The sequence below is a fragment of the Argentina anserina genome, chromosome 4, assembly GCF_933775445.1.
Source record: "Argentina anserina chromosome 4, drPotAnse1.1, whole genome shotgun sequence".
NCBI lineage: Eukaryota > Viridiplantae > Streptophyta > Magnoliopsida > Rosales > Rosaceae > Argentina > Argentina anserina.
The window spans coordinates 21,819,588-21,837,782 of record NC_065875.1 but is presented as its reverse complement, the minus strand read 5'-3'; the positions used below and the strand labels follow the sequence as shown (position 1 = coordinate 21,837,782).

At 37.7% G+C, this 18,195-nt stretch overlaps 2 protein-coding genes across 2 annotated transcripts; both read right to left on the bottom strand.

Moving 5' to 3' along the window:
• Positions 1-2,804: 2,804 nt before the first annotated feature.
• LOC126790812 (uncharacterized) lies at positions 2,805-5,942 on the bottom strand. The gene is made up of 8 exons (XM_050517160.1): positions 5,270-5,942; positions 5,085-5,179; positions 4,868-4,971; positions 4,662-4,762; positions 4,452-4,555; positions 3,575-4,012; positions 3,351-3,482; positions 2,805-3,243 (listed from the first exon to the last, which is right to left on the bottom strand). Exons 1-8 carry the CDS (start codon positions 5,522-5,524, stop codon positions 3,084-3,086), a joined length of 1,389 nt encoding a protein of 462 aa, XP_050373117.1. The 5' UTR covers positions 5,525-5,942; the 3' UTR covers positions 2,805-3,083.
• An 8,022-nt stretch (positions 5,943-13,964) lies between these two features.
• Positions 13,965-17,467, bottom strand: LOC126790591 (uncharacterized). The gene is made up of 7 exons (XM_050516893.1): positions 16,924-17,467; positions 16,713-16,799; positions 16,411-16,623; positions 15,818-15,982; positions 15,523-15,576; positions 15,284-15,430; positions 13,965-14,612 (listed from the first exon to the last, which is right to left on the bottom strand). The coding sequence occupies exons 1-7, from the start codon at positions 17,254-17,256 to the stop codon at positions 14,235-14,237; spliced, it is 1,377 nt and encodes a 458-aa protein (XP_050372850.1). The 5' UTR covers positions 17,257-17,467; the 3' UTR covers positions 13,965-14,234.
• Positions 17,468-18,195: the final 728 nt, after the last annotated feature.

The following is an 18,195-nucleotide window of genomic DNA, read 5'->3' as shown; positions in this document are numbered from 1 at the left end:
TGTGGCTACGGGCTATTGAGCAAGGCTATTTCCTTCGTGAAAAAAAAAATGAAACATAACAGGTCGTCTGATCGAGAAATATCATTACAAGCAATAAAGCTGGTACAAGCATTTAAGCTGGAAGCAAACATTTGTCGGAGAACTTCGAATCATCAAATAAATTGACCAAATTAACCCTGAAAGAATAAAGTGTTTAGCATTTTATTTTATTTTTGAGAAAAAAAGTGTTTAGCATTTACTGTCACATCAAAGAAAAACGTACTGAGCTAGGATGAAATCTTCATATATACTTCAAATATTATAATGATAGCAGAGTTGCAGTGTTAGATAAAGGCCGTGGTTCCCGGGTTAGTCTACATGTTCTTACATCATAGTCGGAAGTTTGCACAAAGAGTTCTGGCAATTGTAGATCCGGAGGACCGGAGCTTAAGTTGTTAACATTCCGATCTACTGGTTTGATTTTTTCAAAACATGGGATATATTATCTATATATTCGGTCTTCCATGGGTTATAAACCTTCCAATGATCGACTCTTAATTTGTTTTGCCATGGTGCTCATGCTTAGATATATACTTGGTCGGCCGATCTTACATTAATTTTCTTGACACAAGTCACCTTATGTTTATATCATCGGTCTGTAAGACCTGCAGGCTACATGAAATCGTTCATCTGGGAGCTTTGTTGGTCTTTAAGAGACAGCAAATTAACTACGTGGATTAATCATGGAAAATAATCAAAATATGTACACTTTTGGAGCAAGTCTCCTAAATTTTCAATTAAACGTAAATTTGGTTCAAGAAACATGTCTGGTTCCGACATATTTGTGTTACATCGACATCGGATTGTTGGAGAGAATAAATCGCACATCTAAGAAGTGACAAATAAAATAGAAATTATAAGTGGGTGGATAATACCCAATTGTATCGAGACATTTTGTGATTAAAACCCAACACATGTGAGGTGACTAAGTTAGGACAGTATCGGTACAGTTGGTCTACGAACCACGCTTGTCACTGTTTAACATGGTATCAGAGCGGATCACTCTCCAGTCGCGCCTCCAATCTGTCGTAGGCCCGAGTTGGGTGCCACTTTGTCATGGTCCCAAGATGGGTGTCATTATCATGTCATCGGAGGGTTTCCGATTGGATAGTCACTAAGTGTCGTTGGTTACTGGACCTTAGTTTATTTCGTCCCAGTATGTGGGATGTTAATCTGTCACATGCAGACCTAAAAATTAGGTTGCACGTGAGGGGGCGTGTTGGAGATGAGATATCCCACATCTAAGAAATGACAAATAAAATAGAGATTATAAGTGAGTGAATAATACTCAATTGTATCGAGGCCTTTTGTGATTAAAACTCAACACATGTAAAGTGACTAAGTTGAGACAGTATCAGTACAGTTGGTCCACGAGCCATGCTTGTCACTGTTTAAAACGGATGTCCCCATATGCCACGAGTGATGATTCATGTGCTAACTGATCATAGTTACAACGTGATTGAGCATGATTCATGCTCGATAATCCTTTGATCTGCATCATTAATTCCACTGCACTTTGAATCACATTGAGTAATGTACTCAAAGTATTCATAATTGTAGCTGTAATAGAGATTGTGCTCTTGTTCATTGAACGAGCTTCACATTAACATGATGACCCTATTTGTGTCGATCGAATTAGAGCACAGTGGAGTACTCTAGAATGTATATAGTTTACGAAATTTGTTGTTTGGTAATAGGCATGGTTCCAAACTTTTAATCGACTGCAAACCTGAAAGTGAGGAGAACCAAAGGAGCTCATAGAAGTCCAACTATTCCACCCCTTCGTTAAACCGACTTATGCTCCATGAGATCATCCCAACTGTGACTGATCGGTGTCTTATTTACATTACTCTTGTTATGCAACTGTGTTTTTATTTAAAGACGAGATTTATCTAAATGTGTCGAGTTAAATGTGAAACACTATCAATAATTATATAACGCTCTCTAATTCTTATCGATGAGAAAACATCAGCCGATCTCATTTACATAAGATTCCTTAAAGCATGTCGAAGATAATATGATCATGTAATGAACAACAGAACAAGTGAACAAGGTACCACAAACTCTTTTTTTTTTTTGGGTCAATTGGTACCACAAACTCAGGCACAAACTTGGCAACATGATCAGAGGCTCAAAAAAAAAATTAAGTGAACCTTTCGGTTCCGTCCAAGGCCAGAAGGCCTAACCAAAACCCAGTTTGGAGCCCGACTTAAGTTCGTACCTAAGCCCATAATAAGGAAAATACCATCTTGTACATAAGATTCAGGCATTCAGCGTCTGTTATGTTCTACAATCTACATGGAATATTCATTGCGATCAGATTTCGTTGCAATCAGATTTGAGAACAACTAATGCAGATCGTACTTGACAGGCATTGCTTTATAATCAAGATGAATCCATGTTTTCATTTGGTTATTCTCTTCTACTGTATAAACTGAATTAGTGTTGGTGTAATAGAGAGGAGAATTCAGTAGTTCGTCCCTCATATTATCTGTATTATTTTGCTATCATTTCATAGTAACCACTCAGAATTCCAATCGTGGATCGAAGTCCATCGTTTTTTTTTTCAATATACTGTACATTGTTAAGTTGCATGTAACGGTGTAAGTGTGTAACCAGTGATCCAACTATGGAACTAACCTACCAATGAATTCAGATATAGAAATCACGAAAACAGTGCCAAGTTGAGTAATTTTAATCAAGGTGCGCCATCTTTTCCCAATTCATACATGAAAATCACAAGTTGAGGTTCGATTTCATAACCAAGGAATTTGATACTTATGCTTATGTGAAAATGACTGTCTCGAAAATACATCATTTAACGTTGGAAAGATCAAAGAAATCTGATGTATAAGCTAAATCTCTAACATCTCTCACTACATCACCTACAAGCTAGACAACATGTACCCGCAGGATGGACTACAGGGGAAAGAATAAGATAGAAAATGGATATTTACATGAAGACGGAAAAAGAAAGGGTACAATTCACTAGTACTTGCTTTGTGCTTCTAGACTAGTTATGAGTGAGAGCAATGGCTGCTGAACTAATGTTGAGTTTGGTTGGGTAATGTTGGTGGGGTTTTCCTATATACATGCTTTCTGCACCTTTCAAAAATGCTGTCATATATCAGATCAAACTGAACACCAGCTCTCTCCCGATTTACAATGAAGAATATGTGATCAGCTTCCACAATCTTGTAGTACCTGCATTTAGCAAACCCATCATGATTAATGTTCCTAGCAACATTTATCATTTCATTTTCATTTATAAGAAGATAGGAAATGATGCTCAAATAAGAAGCAATACTAACCAGATGCCTGGTTGCAAGGGTTGACACTCTGAATCATCTTTCACAAAACGGCTTGGGTGCTCAACAGGGAGACGAGGATGAGTCATGGAGATGAGATTGAGCGCCCCATCATTTTCTTGCCAATCCTCATCTCTGCACATTAAATTACACAAGGATTGAGTCACAAAATGCTCTTTACATTGATGCATAACAAACCATAGCATAATGTGCAGTTGAAAACATACTTGTATCCCTTATACGGGGGAGAGGCATCAGGAGGATGACACCATTGGCTCATCTGCAGTACTCTGATGAAAAGCAGGGGGTGGATTCCAAATATGGTAGAAGGAAGTGTGACACCCCATACCTTCTTAGTACGCTTTGTGGCATAGCTGAAGTAGTATGTATTTGGAAAAGACTGTAGATGGCTGTTGAGTCTAATGGAACCTTGAATTGTAAGGTCAGGGAGGATCCAATCACCAGATGCGAATGGTCCCGAATTTCCCAAGAGGCAATCAATGAGACCCCAAACACCGACTTTCTTCCATGTGATATTGTAGTGATCAAACCCAAAGTTGTAGTATTCCTTCAGCCAGGAAATGTCTAGCCAGTCATAAATAATCACTCCTATGCGACATAGTTGCAGCAGACATATAGGCTTCAAAGTTTTGCCATCCTCAGACCTAATGAAGCATGAAAACCACATTTAGTGTTTTAGCACTCATTTAGTAAATGATAAATTTACTATCATTTGTAGCATATGACTGGTTTTACTTCTAGGACATGATAAACTCCCCCATTAGGAAATCCAAAAGATCACTCTAATGAATATTTCAGGTGTAAGTGCCTCTTGAGAGCGATCAGCAAGTTACAGGTTTTATTTCAATTTTTGTTGCTTTGATTCTACTCTTTCTCTTGAATCTGTGCAAAGGGTTACTATGGAAAAAGACAGTACATCTGAGGTCACAAAGAAGTTTCTATTTTTTTCTGTAGTCAGAAATTTTATCCTTTTTTTTTTTTTTTTCTTTTAAGCATTTCATCGGTCAGACTTGAGACTTGAGAAAAACAAAGTTGAAGGATTCAACTACAGGAAAAAGAATAAGCTGAAGAAATGAAACTCACTGCATTCCATCCAAGTAAGTTCTTGTAGTCCCATTGAACGCTCCAGACAATGATGTGATGCTCAATACCCAATTCTCATTAGTATTCTTATAGCCCTCAAAAGCCTGAAAACAAAATCAACGAAACAATTAATTCCTAATCCAATGTAAACAATTGCACAGTTCCTTTCACTCTTTCCACACAAATTTGGTTCTGCAGATTTGTCCTCACCTTATCAGCAAGCATTTGCTGCAGAACACGGACGACCTGAGCTCCGGCGGAATGGCCTACAAAGTGAATAGGATGATCATCATCCCATTCAGGGTAGTGCCCTGCAATTCAACCACAACCTAAACCTTGAGCCCCAATTTCATTTCTAGCTTTTTCATCAAACAACACAACAAAACACTGAAACATGATGAAAAAGAGAATCCGACCCTGTTCATATAGACGGCCAAACTGGGAATGCCCACAAGCTTTGCTGTGTTCTTCACCATAATCGACCCGCCCACCTTTCAAATAGTAGAACAACTCACGAGCCCTATAAACCACCAAGAAAACCCATAAATCCCACCAACACCCCAAATATCAACAAAACATATAACAACAACGATTGTGGACAATGAACCAATTTTTAAGGAGGAAGTCACAAACCTGTCGTAAACGCTGGTCAGAGATCCCAAATCCGGCACCAGAACCCTCTCGTCTTTCTTCTCAGCTCCAGCGAAATACGACAAACCTCCTAACCTCTGCAAAATCGAATCCCCATTTACACAAACCAATCGAAACAATCCAAAACTACAGAACTAATTACATCGAAACAATGATGACAAACATACCCCTTTGCCAAAGCCAAAAATCCCATGAACCAGAACAATAGGAGGCAGAGTCCCATTGGCCGTAGCCACCGTCGCCGATGTCTCACTCGGCACCAACTCAGCATTAGCGCTGGGCCTAAACAAGAGCTCATTCAATGCCAGCGAGAGGTCGCCGGCGACGGCGGAGCTGAATATGTAAAACCCGTAAAGCACATGAACCATGGTGCTCACGAAAAGCTCCGATAACTGAAGTGCGGCAATCCATAACCTGATCATCTTACCGCCACACCGGAGCCTTCAGAGCCTTCTTTTGTTTATCGTTCTTCACCAAAACGCAAAAGAAGGCCTCTTTATATTGAAACACTAAACACTTGAAACCCCCTCCTTCAAAGAGAAGGGGACAACAAGCTGCCTCTCTGAAACTCCGCGGGCCTGTTTTGTCTTTCTCAAACCGAAGAGAGGAACAAGAATCAGAAGAGAAGAAAAGAGATAGACGAATGCGGGGTGTTCTAGGGGAAATGGGTTTGTTTATGTTCCAACCCCACAAATTTCTCGTTGCCCAACTATATTCTCTCTCACACAAACAAGGCTACTCCCCAAAAATAAGACTTCTCCTTCTCTCTTGTTTGGCTCGCTCTCTGTTCATACGAGCGAGAGAAGAATAGAGAAGGAGAAGGAGAAGAAGAAGCCAGAATAGGTAAAAAAAACTGCGAAACGGAAGAGAGGTAAAAAAACGCTGGCTGCGATTGGTGCAACGTGCCCCTTGGAAAGTACGCTTCCAGAAATTATAAACCCTCCGGTGGGGACCCCTGGTTTGGCTATAGGCTGGAAAAATTCCAAAGATTCGGATTTTTGGATAACTTTTTTATATTTTTCTTTAATTATTTTGTATTTTGTGTTAAATTGCGGGTGAGGTAAACTCAGTTACTCGGTTACTTTGGCAAGTTAGCAGTACGTCAATCCCGTCACTATTACGGACTTATGATTTATAAGAGTGCTCAGGCCCAAAATCATTAATATATCACACCGATTCAGTCATTTTTTAAACTACATTTTATATAAATATCGAAGTAAAATCAGACCAAGACCAACTCTCACGAAGACACAAAAATATGCCATTCAAATTGAGTAATTTCAAATCATTTAGTTTTAGGAATTGAACGCTAGAGACGAGGGTTTGTTGTAATGATAGCAGATATTTGAATCAAATTAGCATGTGTTGATGCAAGTTGAGAATCTTAATACAATAGTCAGAGCGATCGATCTTCCCACACTAGGTTCATATATATATATATATATATATATATATATATAGTCCCTATCCAGAGTGAAGTTCCAATTTTGGCACACTTTTCGGTCAAATGTTTTCACCATAAGAGATTCAATATTTAGATATGTTATTCAAGATCATCTCTATAAAGTTTCATCCAATTTGATAATGATTTGAGCTTTCAAAATTGAGATTTACACGAACGGTTCACGTTGAACAGTTTTAATTCATTCATTGATTTAATCTAATTTCAATACCTTAACGATGTCCGAATTAGATGAAATTTTGTAGAGATGATCTTGAATAGCATACCTAAATATTGAATCGCTTATGCTGAAAAAATTTGACCGAAAAGTGTTCCAAAATTGGAACTTCACTCTGAAATTCACCCCTCGTGATGCCGCCAAACATTCGCCCCATTTTTGCAAGAGTAGCTTGAACTTATTATAGTGAGAAGCGAGCGCGATTCGGGTTCTCGGCTCCTTCAGAGGTTTCTCACCCGGTGCTAGCACCCAATTTTGCATATAATCGCCATGAATTGTCTCCCACAATTTGTCCTTCTTTTGTTTGTTACCGTCATATTCATCAATGCTATGACGGACAAAAGAAATGCACATTTGTAAATATTCGGAAGGAAGCCAATGGGTGCCCATTGTTTTGGAAAAAAATGCTAAACGAAATGAGAGAGGAGATGTAGGAAGATGTGAAATTTGTTGTGCACAAATTGGTGTGAGTTCATAACAAATTGAAGTAGTATTTATAGGCAATTTTTTGGGAGAATTTTGAAATTTTTGGGATTTTTTTACAATTTTTTGGGTTTATTTCCGTTATGATCAAATAGTAGCCGTTGCCAATTAATTCTGGCCGTTGGATCGAAATTTCTGATTCAAAATAGAAGGCCCATATGTATTGGACCGTTGGCCAATCAAAGAGACACGTGTCAGCCAATCAAAATTTGCCCATGCCTGACGTCACCCACGGGCGGTGGGCTCCGCCAGACGAACGAGCAAACGTCGGAGCAAAATATGCTCGAGCGATCGGACGAGCACCGCGGCTGGGTTGACTGGGCGAGCAGCTCGCCTCCTCCTGCTCACCGGTGCGAGCCTCCCCTTCTCCTGCTCGAGCTCCTCCGACTGGTCCCTCCTCCTGCTCGAGCACGCCGGCACATTTGCTCGCCGGTGCGGATGCTCTAAGAGAACCCCTCACTCGTTGTATAGCATGAAATAATAATACAATTTTTGTCTTGAATTAATGAAATGATGTATTGATTTATCAAGGCAATAATGAAATGTGGCTTACACGCAAGAGCAAAACCGTGGTGGGGAAGGATTGATCATTTTCCATCTCATACCAAGTGGTTTATTGCACATGCAATTCATTGTTAGGTGTGAATAAAACTCAAAACCATTTTCCAAAAAATGGAAATAAAGAAAAAGAAAGAAACGTGCGGGCAGCGGTGTGCTCTCTCAGCCACAGAGAATAAAACACTACAAGTTGAAATGAAACAAGGAATAGAAAACTCTCTTGTTTGGTGGACGGTGAGCCATTTCGCGCTGTCTTTTGTTTGTTCAAAATGGGTGACATTTTGACTACAATTAGATACGCCACCTTTGTTAAGTAGGATTATCCACCAACCCCTCTCCCTTGATTCCCTTTAATTACTGTTATTCACCCATCGTTCTGAGAGTCTCTGCACACGTGCCAGGAGCTCGACCGACAGCTCAAAATTTTTAGGGCCGCAAAATTTTTTTTATTGAATAAAAATTAAATAATATACTATTAATAAAGTCAGAAGAAAATAGATATGGTTAAATCTTTAAATTGCCGAAAATACCTAAAATTTATATTCTTCAAATAAAACTCCACATACATAAATGCATAAAATGAAGGACAAAAAGTAATATACTAACGTTGCACGTTCTCTCCTCTTATCAAAAACTGATTATCTTACGTCAAAAACTACAACTCCCGCGTTCTATAGACTGAGCGAAAGATGATCACCTCTTTAGGATTGAATCATCATCATACGCTTCTCTTGATCCATCCCATAGAGAGAGAAACACTTTCAAATCCAGAGGATAGAGAAAGCCATGGCCGATCGGACCAGGACTGGGAGGCGGCGAAGTCAAGGCGGACGCACGGGTTAGCGCCTTGGAGCATCTACGGACTCGCCGGCAAGGTGGCCGCCACTCAGAAAACGCTGACGACGGGTTCCAGATCAAGATAAGAAGTAAAAGTCGATCTACGACGTGTCGACGACGACGAGTACGACGCGATTGCTGCCAGCATCACAAGGATTTCGGCGACTTCATCGACGAGGAGGAGGATTGGACCCACCGTGACCTGCCGACGTCATCGTATGAGTTAGAAGGCGGCAATGCGAGGCCAAAAAGGAAGGAGAAGGAGCCTAGGCCGACAAAACATTTTGGGTGAGAACTTAATTCTTATTTCTTATTGTTTCCAGACATCATTGTTGTTCTGGGTTAGTACCAATTGTGATGTGGTTTTGCAATTGAAGGGTTTCTATTCATTTACTTTTATTCTTTCTCAGTACAATCCTTCCTTTGCGAACCACAACAACTGCAGCAGGTCCCTTCTATGATGACAATAATTTAGAGGAACCATTGAGCTTAACTGGACATTTTCTTTGAATTATAAGGTTTGCTAACAAATTGATTGAGATTATTTCTCTACATGGGATTATTCATTTACTTTTGTCCTTTCATGACTAATATATATGATAGTTAGACCAGATTCTGATAATGGCTAGGAGAAGTTGATTGACTATGTTTGTTGGATTCTACGTGTGCAGGAAATGTTATCAGCGCTTCCTTTTCCTTGCCCTACTGTAAGCCTCTGCATATATATCGCCCTTCATGTCGATTATGTAGAAAGCATACCAGTTGCATTCTATGATTATTTCTTAGTGACTGAACATAGTAAGAAACATGATTTAATAACCTCCGCTGGCGTAGTTTATTTATACTCAAGAGTGTGGCTCTTCCACACACGATCGCATTTAAGAGAAATCTGTTATTTTTGTAGTTAGTATTAAGAGTGAATGACATATCCAAAGTCATAGATAACCCTATAAACGCATGCGCGTGCAGGAAGGCTAGTACTAAGAAGTGCAATATATGAGGTCTCTCTTCTATCAAGTTTGACCATGCAAAATAAAAAAATGGGTAATCTCTCAGTTTCTTTTATGGATTAATTGTCCAATTGAATAAAGAACTATATTTAAAGTAGTTGACTAGTGGACGCCAATAACATACAACATAATTTTTTTTATTGCTTCCTTAGTTCATCTTCTTCTTTTCATAAGTCTTTTGTTCTCTTCTCTTGTTTTGATTTCAATTAAAAATGATTATCTTGGGAAATTCAATTATGATAAACTTATTGATGATTTTTCTGCTAAGAGCATCTCCAGTGGTTTGGCAAAAAAAAATTGTCAAAAAAAAATTGTCAACTTTAAATTTGACACATGACGTGGACTAGTCAGTTTTAACAAATTCATGCTCCAACCGAATTGTCAAATTCCAAACCTTATTATATTCCATTTTCATTCACAATTGATATAGAATGATTTCTTTTCATTTATTTGCCGAATTGTTGTTTCATCTTCTTCTTCATTTCGTCCTTCTGTTTCTTATGTTCTCTTTCATTCTTTATCGATCTATCTTCTTCATTTTCAAATTGAAGCAATGGGAATTGATTGTCCAAAGCTAAAAACCATATGAACTCAAATATGCACGTTTTTCTTGTTTGGTGAATGAGTCTCTGTAGAGGATAGGTGATTTGAAGATGGGTTCAATTATGAGATCTTCCTTCTAGAAATTGGATCAGAATAAGGAGGAAAATCAAGGGTGGGTTCGTTTTGGTTGTTTTTGAGTAAAGCTTGGAACTTCTGGGGTTTTGTAGAACTTTGATTTATTCATGAGTTTTGTTGTTGAAAGATAAAAGAGGAGAAGTTGAGTTTGTAGAAGAGAAGTAGATCATTTGAATTTTTTGGTGATAGTGATGACCAAGAGTAGATCAGTTGAATTGACTAGAATTTTTTGGTGATAGTGATGACCAAGAGTAGATCAGTTGAATTTACTAAAACAGAAGAAGAAGAAGAAGAAGAAGAAGAAGAAGAAGAAGAAGAGAGACGAGAAGCCGGGAAGGAAAAAGAGAGAGAAACAAATGATAAAACAAATTGACATTAACTTTTGGTAATGACAAATTTGACTAACCTGATCAATATGTCAAATCCTTATCAGCATTGGCTATTCTACTGGAAGGCTCTATTATAGCAAATTAATACCGTTGGAGCCTCCACCGTGGATTTGACTCCTCGGTTGGAGATGCTCTAAGAAGGCAAAGAGATATAGAATGTAAGAGATTTTCAATGAAATCATTGAAATGTCTTTTTGTAATTACGTTAACTTTGTATTGAATATTTAGCATCTTTTACAAGTATATCTAATAATATTTTAAAGTTTTATTCATTAGTTTAAATTGTCTGTTTGTTATTTCTTTTTCATAGAGTAAAGCTCATGACTGCATTTTAATTTTTAAACATGCCGCCGAAAAGTCAAATTTTTCGCGATCGTTCTTCACATGTCCTTAATGAACTAAGATTAATTTTTGTTGTTTTCATTTCATTCATTCAAGCAATAAGTCTGAAATGGAAGATTTGGATTATGTGGACGAGAGATTACACGAAAATGGAATAATTGGGTAAGCGGAAAACGACGTCGTCGGATGCTTTGTGCCACGTCAAGCCACAGAGCAGATCTGAGAAGGTGGAAAATCAAATCCATCATATATGGAATTGGAAGCTTCTAGTTTCGATAGAGAATTGTCTATCACCACTCGTCCGTGACGTAATTCATGATTGATCTCCTTTGTTCCAGAGTTTTCTTATTTTCCAAAGTTCATACTGGGTTCAACTTTTCCCAAGTTCCCAACAGAGTTCATATCTTTCTTCTTCTTCAGGTCTTTGCTTTGGTTCAACTGAGTTTGTCGTCATCAATGTCACGCTCTTATGTGTTTTTGAGGATTCCTACATAGCCCGAAGTCCTAAACCTATTATTGCAGATGATCGATGATCGAGTTGCGTGACTTATTTCGCAAGAAACCACTTGAACCTGTTACTGTATGAACAATATTGGGCGTAGACCAACACCAATGTTGTTGTGAAACTTGACTTTAGGCCCAAAGTAAACCCTAAGATATTGCAACAAGGTTGCGAGTAGGGGTGAGCATGAGACGAGATGAGACTAATCTCGCGTCCCGTCCCACTAATTATATTTGGGACGAGATTTGTATTTTTAAAAGTTCGTCCCACCCGAGATCAATCCCGTCAGAATCGGGACGGGATTGGGATGAGACCGGGCCTATCCCACATTCTCAGACTTTAAATAATAAATACTTAATTTAATAAATAAAATTGTAATAGAAGAAACATATAGATTATTCCAAATTGTTTTCATCATCTACTTCGATATCATGAGTTTAATTATTATAAAATTAAATTAATCATTCGAATTATAGCGTTATAGATATTATACATAAAAATTCTAGTGTTATCATAAAAGAGAAACATATGTAATTATATATTGTTTATAAGATTATATAGGTTCTGATTGCTAAGTTTATAGAAATTTGCAATATACAAATCGTCTTTATTTATATCATATAACTCGAACCATATATTAATGAGAAAATTAACCGGGACTTGTTTATCTTTAGAAAATGAGTCAATGTTCAAGATTCATTCTTTGAAGTTAGTCATTTCCTTATTAAATGCATCTAAGGTGTTCTCATAAATTATAAATGTATGATGATGATGAAATATTTGATGGTTAAATTCAAATGAAATTTGAAGTGAGATGTGACGGAACAAAGCGGGATATAAACTATTCATCCTACGTCTCATCCCACTATTACGAAACGAGACCGGATCGAGACATGACATACGTTTTTAAACTTGAATCACATCCCGTTCCTATAAATTTCAGGACGGGATCGGAATTTAGGCTTTTTATACCCACCCCTAGTTGCGAGACATGTCTTTGGTTTACGAACAGCTCTTTGAACTGTAGCTTAGACTGTTCCTGATGAAGGCTATACATCTCGATCTAAGTTACAGACTAACAGTAGTGGCCAGCTGAAGTGTTACTGTAGGGAAATGATGACCTATCGAAGAAGGTGATCAGCTAGCTCTTCACCTTGTAAGATGAAGGAATGTATGCTGAGATGGTTTCACCCTTTTTAGGAATCTAGACGTGAAGATCGCCCCGGCCCATTTCCATAATCTTCAGTTAACTGCATGCACACAGGAAAATAACCTTTCTGAAGTGAGCTTAGCTAACTAGCTTGTATATATATACCAGAAAAGACTGAAAGATGTCTTTGTCAACTTAATTAATGTTCTTAATTTCATATATAGTACGTGCGGGTTCGATCACCCATTTAATTTCGATAGAGTTCTGAATCATGATACGTGATTTCAGATGATGTTGGAATTGAAAGCCCTTGAGCTGAGCCACCTGCTGTATAGTCGGTGATCGGATTAAGATGTTTGCGGAAGAGCAGGAGCCAGGAGGCATTCGTACTTGGGCCATGCATATCATCGCGATCGATTGACCTTACATATTTGCACTCACGAGTATGATGGAATGCAGTCGTCATTCAATTCCAAAGTCAATACTCGATCCACTACTGCAAATATGGAATACCATATCCCATGTGATATATATATCATGCGATTTTCTCAAATACCTAATTGATCATATTCCACGTCTTCACTTTGTTTGTCTTCAACTCTTAACCACCGACTTTGGCTTCTATATATGGTGACTTGGTGAGCTTCACTTTTCTAGAGTACAAGGAAAAATGGACACTCCACTTATAGATTACAGAGGATATTTCCCTTCGTTTACCACCAACATTGGTCTGGGGTATAAGAAAGAATGAGTTCAAGAGATCGATTGATTCTCATTGTAAACGAATCTGGGCAATATGATACTGTCGACGCTTTTTTTCCCTACTGCATGAAGTTTAATCATGACAATTAAGAGCTAAAGTAAACTTTAAGAAAAAGACTATAACCCAAATTATGCATCAAGAGGAGGCCATTTCGACAAGTTCATGTGGTAACGCAAAGTGTGAGCTGTTACTATCATATTCATGTAGATAGTCATTATGATTGAATAATTTATCTTTCTTTGGGGTGCTAGCTAGATGAATACTCAAATGGGGTTTGTTTATTGCTTTTCTGTGTGTGTGAAACAGTGCTGTCTTCAAAGGCAAGAAAAGCCTAATGATATATCATTATATATACCAGAGTCACAATATAATTTTAAGGCTTCAAACTTCAGAGGCATTTTCCACCTTATTTTGCAACAATTATGATTTGTATTTTCACTATTTTGCAAGAAAGTATGAAGAGGGGAAATGAAAATCACAAGCCATAGAATAATCACTATTACCTTTTGTTTTCCTCCAAATTTACATGAGTCCCTAAGGGTGGTGTGATTAATGGATCACCTGTTAGTTGGGAGAAAAAAAGGGAAGGAAAACAAATACAAGAATACCCCAAACTCAATTGCTAATGGATTTCCAAGAGAAACCCAAATCAACCCAAGAGAAGAAAATGAAAACGAGAAAATTTAATATTATGTAAAAAAAATGAATATAAAACCCTAGCTCTATACCTTTTCTTTTCCCTTAGGGACACCTCACATTTCTTCCAGGACCACCATAGTAAAAGTAATTTCCCCAAAAATTGTTAATCCCTCCTTGGATGTCATAGCAATTTGGATGATCTGCTAACACTTTGAGGTTTGATAATGGGATTAGGCTGTTGTCCCAATCCACAACTTGCAAGTTTCTAAAGTAAGAAGCTTTGCCAAAACCTTCTCCTGCAAAATGGCCACTTCCCATTTGTGTTGCAGTGTGAGATCCAGAAGGTCTTGAGTTTACAACTTCTCCACCAAATTGTACCATGCTTGCGTGGTTCTGAAGATGAGTGAACAAGAATGATGGCCAGTATCCTACTAGAACCCCATTCCCAAATTCCAGCCACCAATTTCCATGCTTTGGATCCTACAAAACAATACACTTTCACTTTATGTCCTCTTTACTCTCACTCACCTTTGAAAATCATTACTCATCAGTAACATTGATCAGTAGGTTGTTTATGTTCAGCAGCAATGTTGACTAACAGAACAGTTCAGTCAAGACTAGACGATTATGATTACTTAAGTTTTGTTTCGAGTAGACATGTAATCTTAAAACTAACTTGTTCTATAACTCCATTAACTCGACACTATCACGTAATTGTAACAATGTATGGATTAACTTTAATTTCATGAGACATAATTAATTATAATGACTGTAGCGTAACGAGAAACATTGTTAAGTACCACTAAACCACCGGCCAACTTGAATGGTGTTTAGTGGTAGAGGTATAGCCAAAAAGCTTTATCTCTAATAAAGAAAGGAATCTGAAAGCACAAGGGAATTACAGCCCATTTCTCATCTTTTGGGAAATTTTCCAATGCTCTCCTGCACGCTTGTATAGTGAAAATCTGAAAATCTATGCTTCAACGCACATTCATATATGTGTTTTCCTTTCTGGGTTTTGTGTGTTGTTAGCATTTGGTTTTGGCTTGTTGCAGAATCAACCATAGGCCAATGTGGCAATGTCCTAGCTAGCTAATTGGAGTCTAAATATAGCAGAAAGAATAAAGGTTAATTAAGGGTTAGTTATTTACCTTCCAAATCAATAAGCTGATATCAAACTGTCCACCATTGTAACCAGAAGTTGGGGAAATTGCAGCTCCAATGGCGATTCGAGTATTCGTCTGAACAAAACCCGAACACAGCAGATTGTAGCACCCAGTTGCTTGATATGCATCTGTCTGGAAATTTACAACATTTCGAAAACATTACGTTTGGTCCGGTGATTAATATTAACAGTATGAAAACGAGAAATTATTCTTCAAAGACTTACAGTCCAGTAAGTAAAGAATCTAGGATAGTTGTCCCCATATAGCTCTGGGCTAACCTGCAGAAAAATTAAATGATATTAGCTTACATGGCTACTATACGCTAAAGAAAATCAGAGCAAGGTGGTTGAGCTGTGATTAGTGATTACTACTGCTTTAAATGTGAAATCGCGATTTCTGGTGCATCTCGGCAACCATGGAATTACGCGTTAGAGTGTAGCTTTCATGGGCTTACATTATTTGAATGGTCCTTAATGAAGAATGGAATAGAGAAATTTTACAAGCTAACTTCAATGATACCTGCCAGCCAGCTTCAATGGTGTTCAAGTCGTTGCCAAACGAACCAGAAATGACCCACATTTGAGATAAACTGAATTCATATTGATTCAAAACCTTTGGTGCCCAGACATTGATGCTTGCTTTTGCTCCATAGTATTGATCTCCACTCACATACCCAACTGCATGCTGTAACCAAATGAAAATAAAAACCCAGAATTAAATTAGTAGAAGAACCATGAAAGTCTGCATCATGTATGGAAATTCATGCTACTTGTATTTGTTTTTGTTTGTTTTGTAATTAAATTAATTTGTTATTTGTGTCTCAATTTCAAAGTTTCAAACCAGAAAAATACAAAAACAAAGTGGTGGACAACAAAAGCAGTAAAAATCACTGACTTTGTTCCCATGGCTATAAAAGAACGAAGATGACTACACAATGAACATTAGTAAAGCAGGTTTCTGTTCCGACACTCTTCCATTCTCATTTCAATAATAAGGTCTAAATTGACTGAACTGTATAACATGATTGCGACCTTTCCAACAAATTCTGGGATTTTCTCTGCTACATGTTTTGTACATTCATCCTAGTATTCTAACAATTACTATTTACTAACCTCGTGGCCATTGCTTGATGAATCTCTTCGAACATGCCTTACTGATTTTCTTCCGTATCTTTGAACCGAGCTAGCTCTGAGCACGTCTTGCTCTCTTGTTCTTCGAATCGGAATTGTTCCATCGGGGCATATGTTGCCTGATAAGCTCCACAGCTGAAAATTTTCATGGATCATGCTAGTGGGATTAAGCCCTTTTGGTCTCTCCGGTGGATCCTGCAGATTAGAAGTACAAAGAGAAGTTCAGTCTTCCATCACTTCTGAGCTCGGATTAACAATTTTGGAGAGAGCTCCGGGTTACATACCAATGGCTTCTGTCCCTTTAATCGAGGATGATCAAAAGCTGGTTGCAGATGAGAGTGAACACAATCTATGAGATCACCATCTGGACTCTGCACTCATCAACAAACAAAGGAGCACAATTCAAGAACAGAAGAGCAGGAACAGAGCCAGAAACAGATAAATACAGAGACAGAAACAGAGGAAAAACAGAGGAAGTGAAGGTAAAAAATATGCCTGAAATGTCTTGAAGGCAGGCTTGTTGATTCTTCTGAGACGAGCCTTCATGTTCTTCAACTTCTTTAACTGCTGCTCCGGATTAAAAGTCTGATTAGCCATTTCGGAGGCGTGGGCTACCGAACACATTGAAGAAGAAACAAGAAGGAAGCAAACAAGAAGAGAAATGATTGGGGAGGAAATCTTAGACCAGCTGCTAGAAGCCATGGCTGTGAAAACTTCTTGTCCTGTTTCTTGTGTTGAATCCCTTTGTTGTTTACGTCGATGATGAAGTTGTCTTCTTGTGTCATCAAAATAACACAATCTATTGCTCTTCCAACACATGACGACCATTCTAAGAAACACCAACTCTCACTCCCTCGCCATTCTCAAGAATTTTGAGCCCCAGAATAAGAGAAAGTTAGCTTCTATTCTATTCTAAGAGGCTTCTTGGGGTTTATGTTCTGAGAATTTGAGCTTCCGAGCACGACCCTGATTAAAATAAAAGAGAGAGATACAAATGGGAAATAGGAGGTTATGTTTAGTTAAAGTTTTGGCAATGTGGGAGTAGAGTTATATATGCTGGGTACTGGGCAGTGATAAAATCATGCTTCATACTTCTTCTTTTTTGGAGAAAATGAAAAAGAAAGAAAAAAAAAGAAAAAGAAGTGAGAGAGAGAGAGGGTAGTGTTTCCAGTCTCCAATACAATGACTGAAACTTTAGCTTTTTTGCTAATTTTATAGGGGAAAATGCTACTGATATATTTCTGTTATTCTTTACTTCTTGCTCTGTGGATATGAGAGAAAGAGAGAGATGTGGGAATTTCACTTGAGTCTGGTTTTCCAAAGTCCTCTGCTTTTGGGGGTTTTCCTTTCTCACTTCCCTAGATGTTCTTTGTGCCACTTCTGTAGTTCTGTTACTATATTACTCCTATTAAGTTCCTAATTTACTCTAATTTTTCATTATCTAATTAAGTAGTTTTTGAGTTCTTCATTTTGAACAAGTAATTGTAGATGCTAATGAGTTTCTATTCCGACTGGCCGTATTTCTATATTAATTTTTAGAACTTATAAAATTTCAGTGTATTTAATAAATGAGAATTAATTTATCATATCGTAATAAAGAATCGTATACCATTCATTTTGACAAATAATACATTGTAGATGTTAACGCATTCCTAATCAATATCTCTATATTAGAGTTTTTAAATTTTAAGTATTTGAAAAATTGAGAATTAGTATATTATATTAGGTTGGATAATTAGGGGAAAAGATAAATGAGATAGTGCAATA

Coding starts and splice junctions, on each gene's coding strand:
- LOC126790812 (XM_050517160.1), bottom strand. CDS start 5,524: ATGATCAGGTTATGGATTGCCGCACTTCAGTTATCGGAGCTTTTCGTG. Junction 5,180..5,269: donor TTTTTGGCTTTGGCAAAGGG/GTATGTTTGTCA, acceptor TCGATTTTGCAG/AGGTTAGGAGGTTTGTCGTA. Junction 3,244..3,350: donor CCCTTGCAACCAGGCATCTG/GTTAGTATTGCT, acceptor TGCTAAATGCAG/GTACTACAAGATTGTGGAAG.
- LOC126790591 (XM_050516893.1), bottom strand. CDS start 17,256: ATGGTCGTCATGTGTTGGAAGAGCAATAGATTGTGTTATTTTGATGAC. Junction 16,800..16,923: donor CTGCCTTCAAGACATTTCAG/GCATATTTTTTA, acceptor TGATGAGTGCAG/AGTCCAGATGGTGATCTCAT. Junction 15,983..16,410: donor CATCAAGCAATGGCCACGAG/GTTAGTAAATAG, acceptor ATTTGGTTACAG/CATGCAGTTGGGTATGTGAG.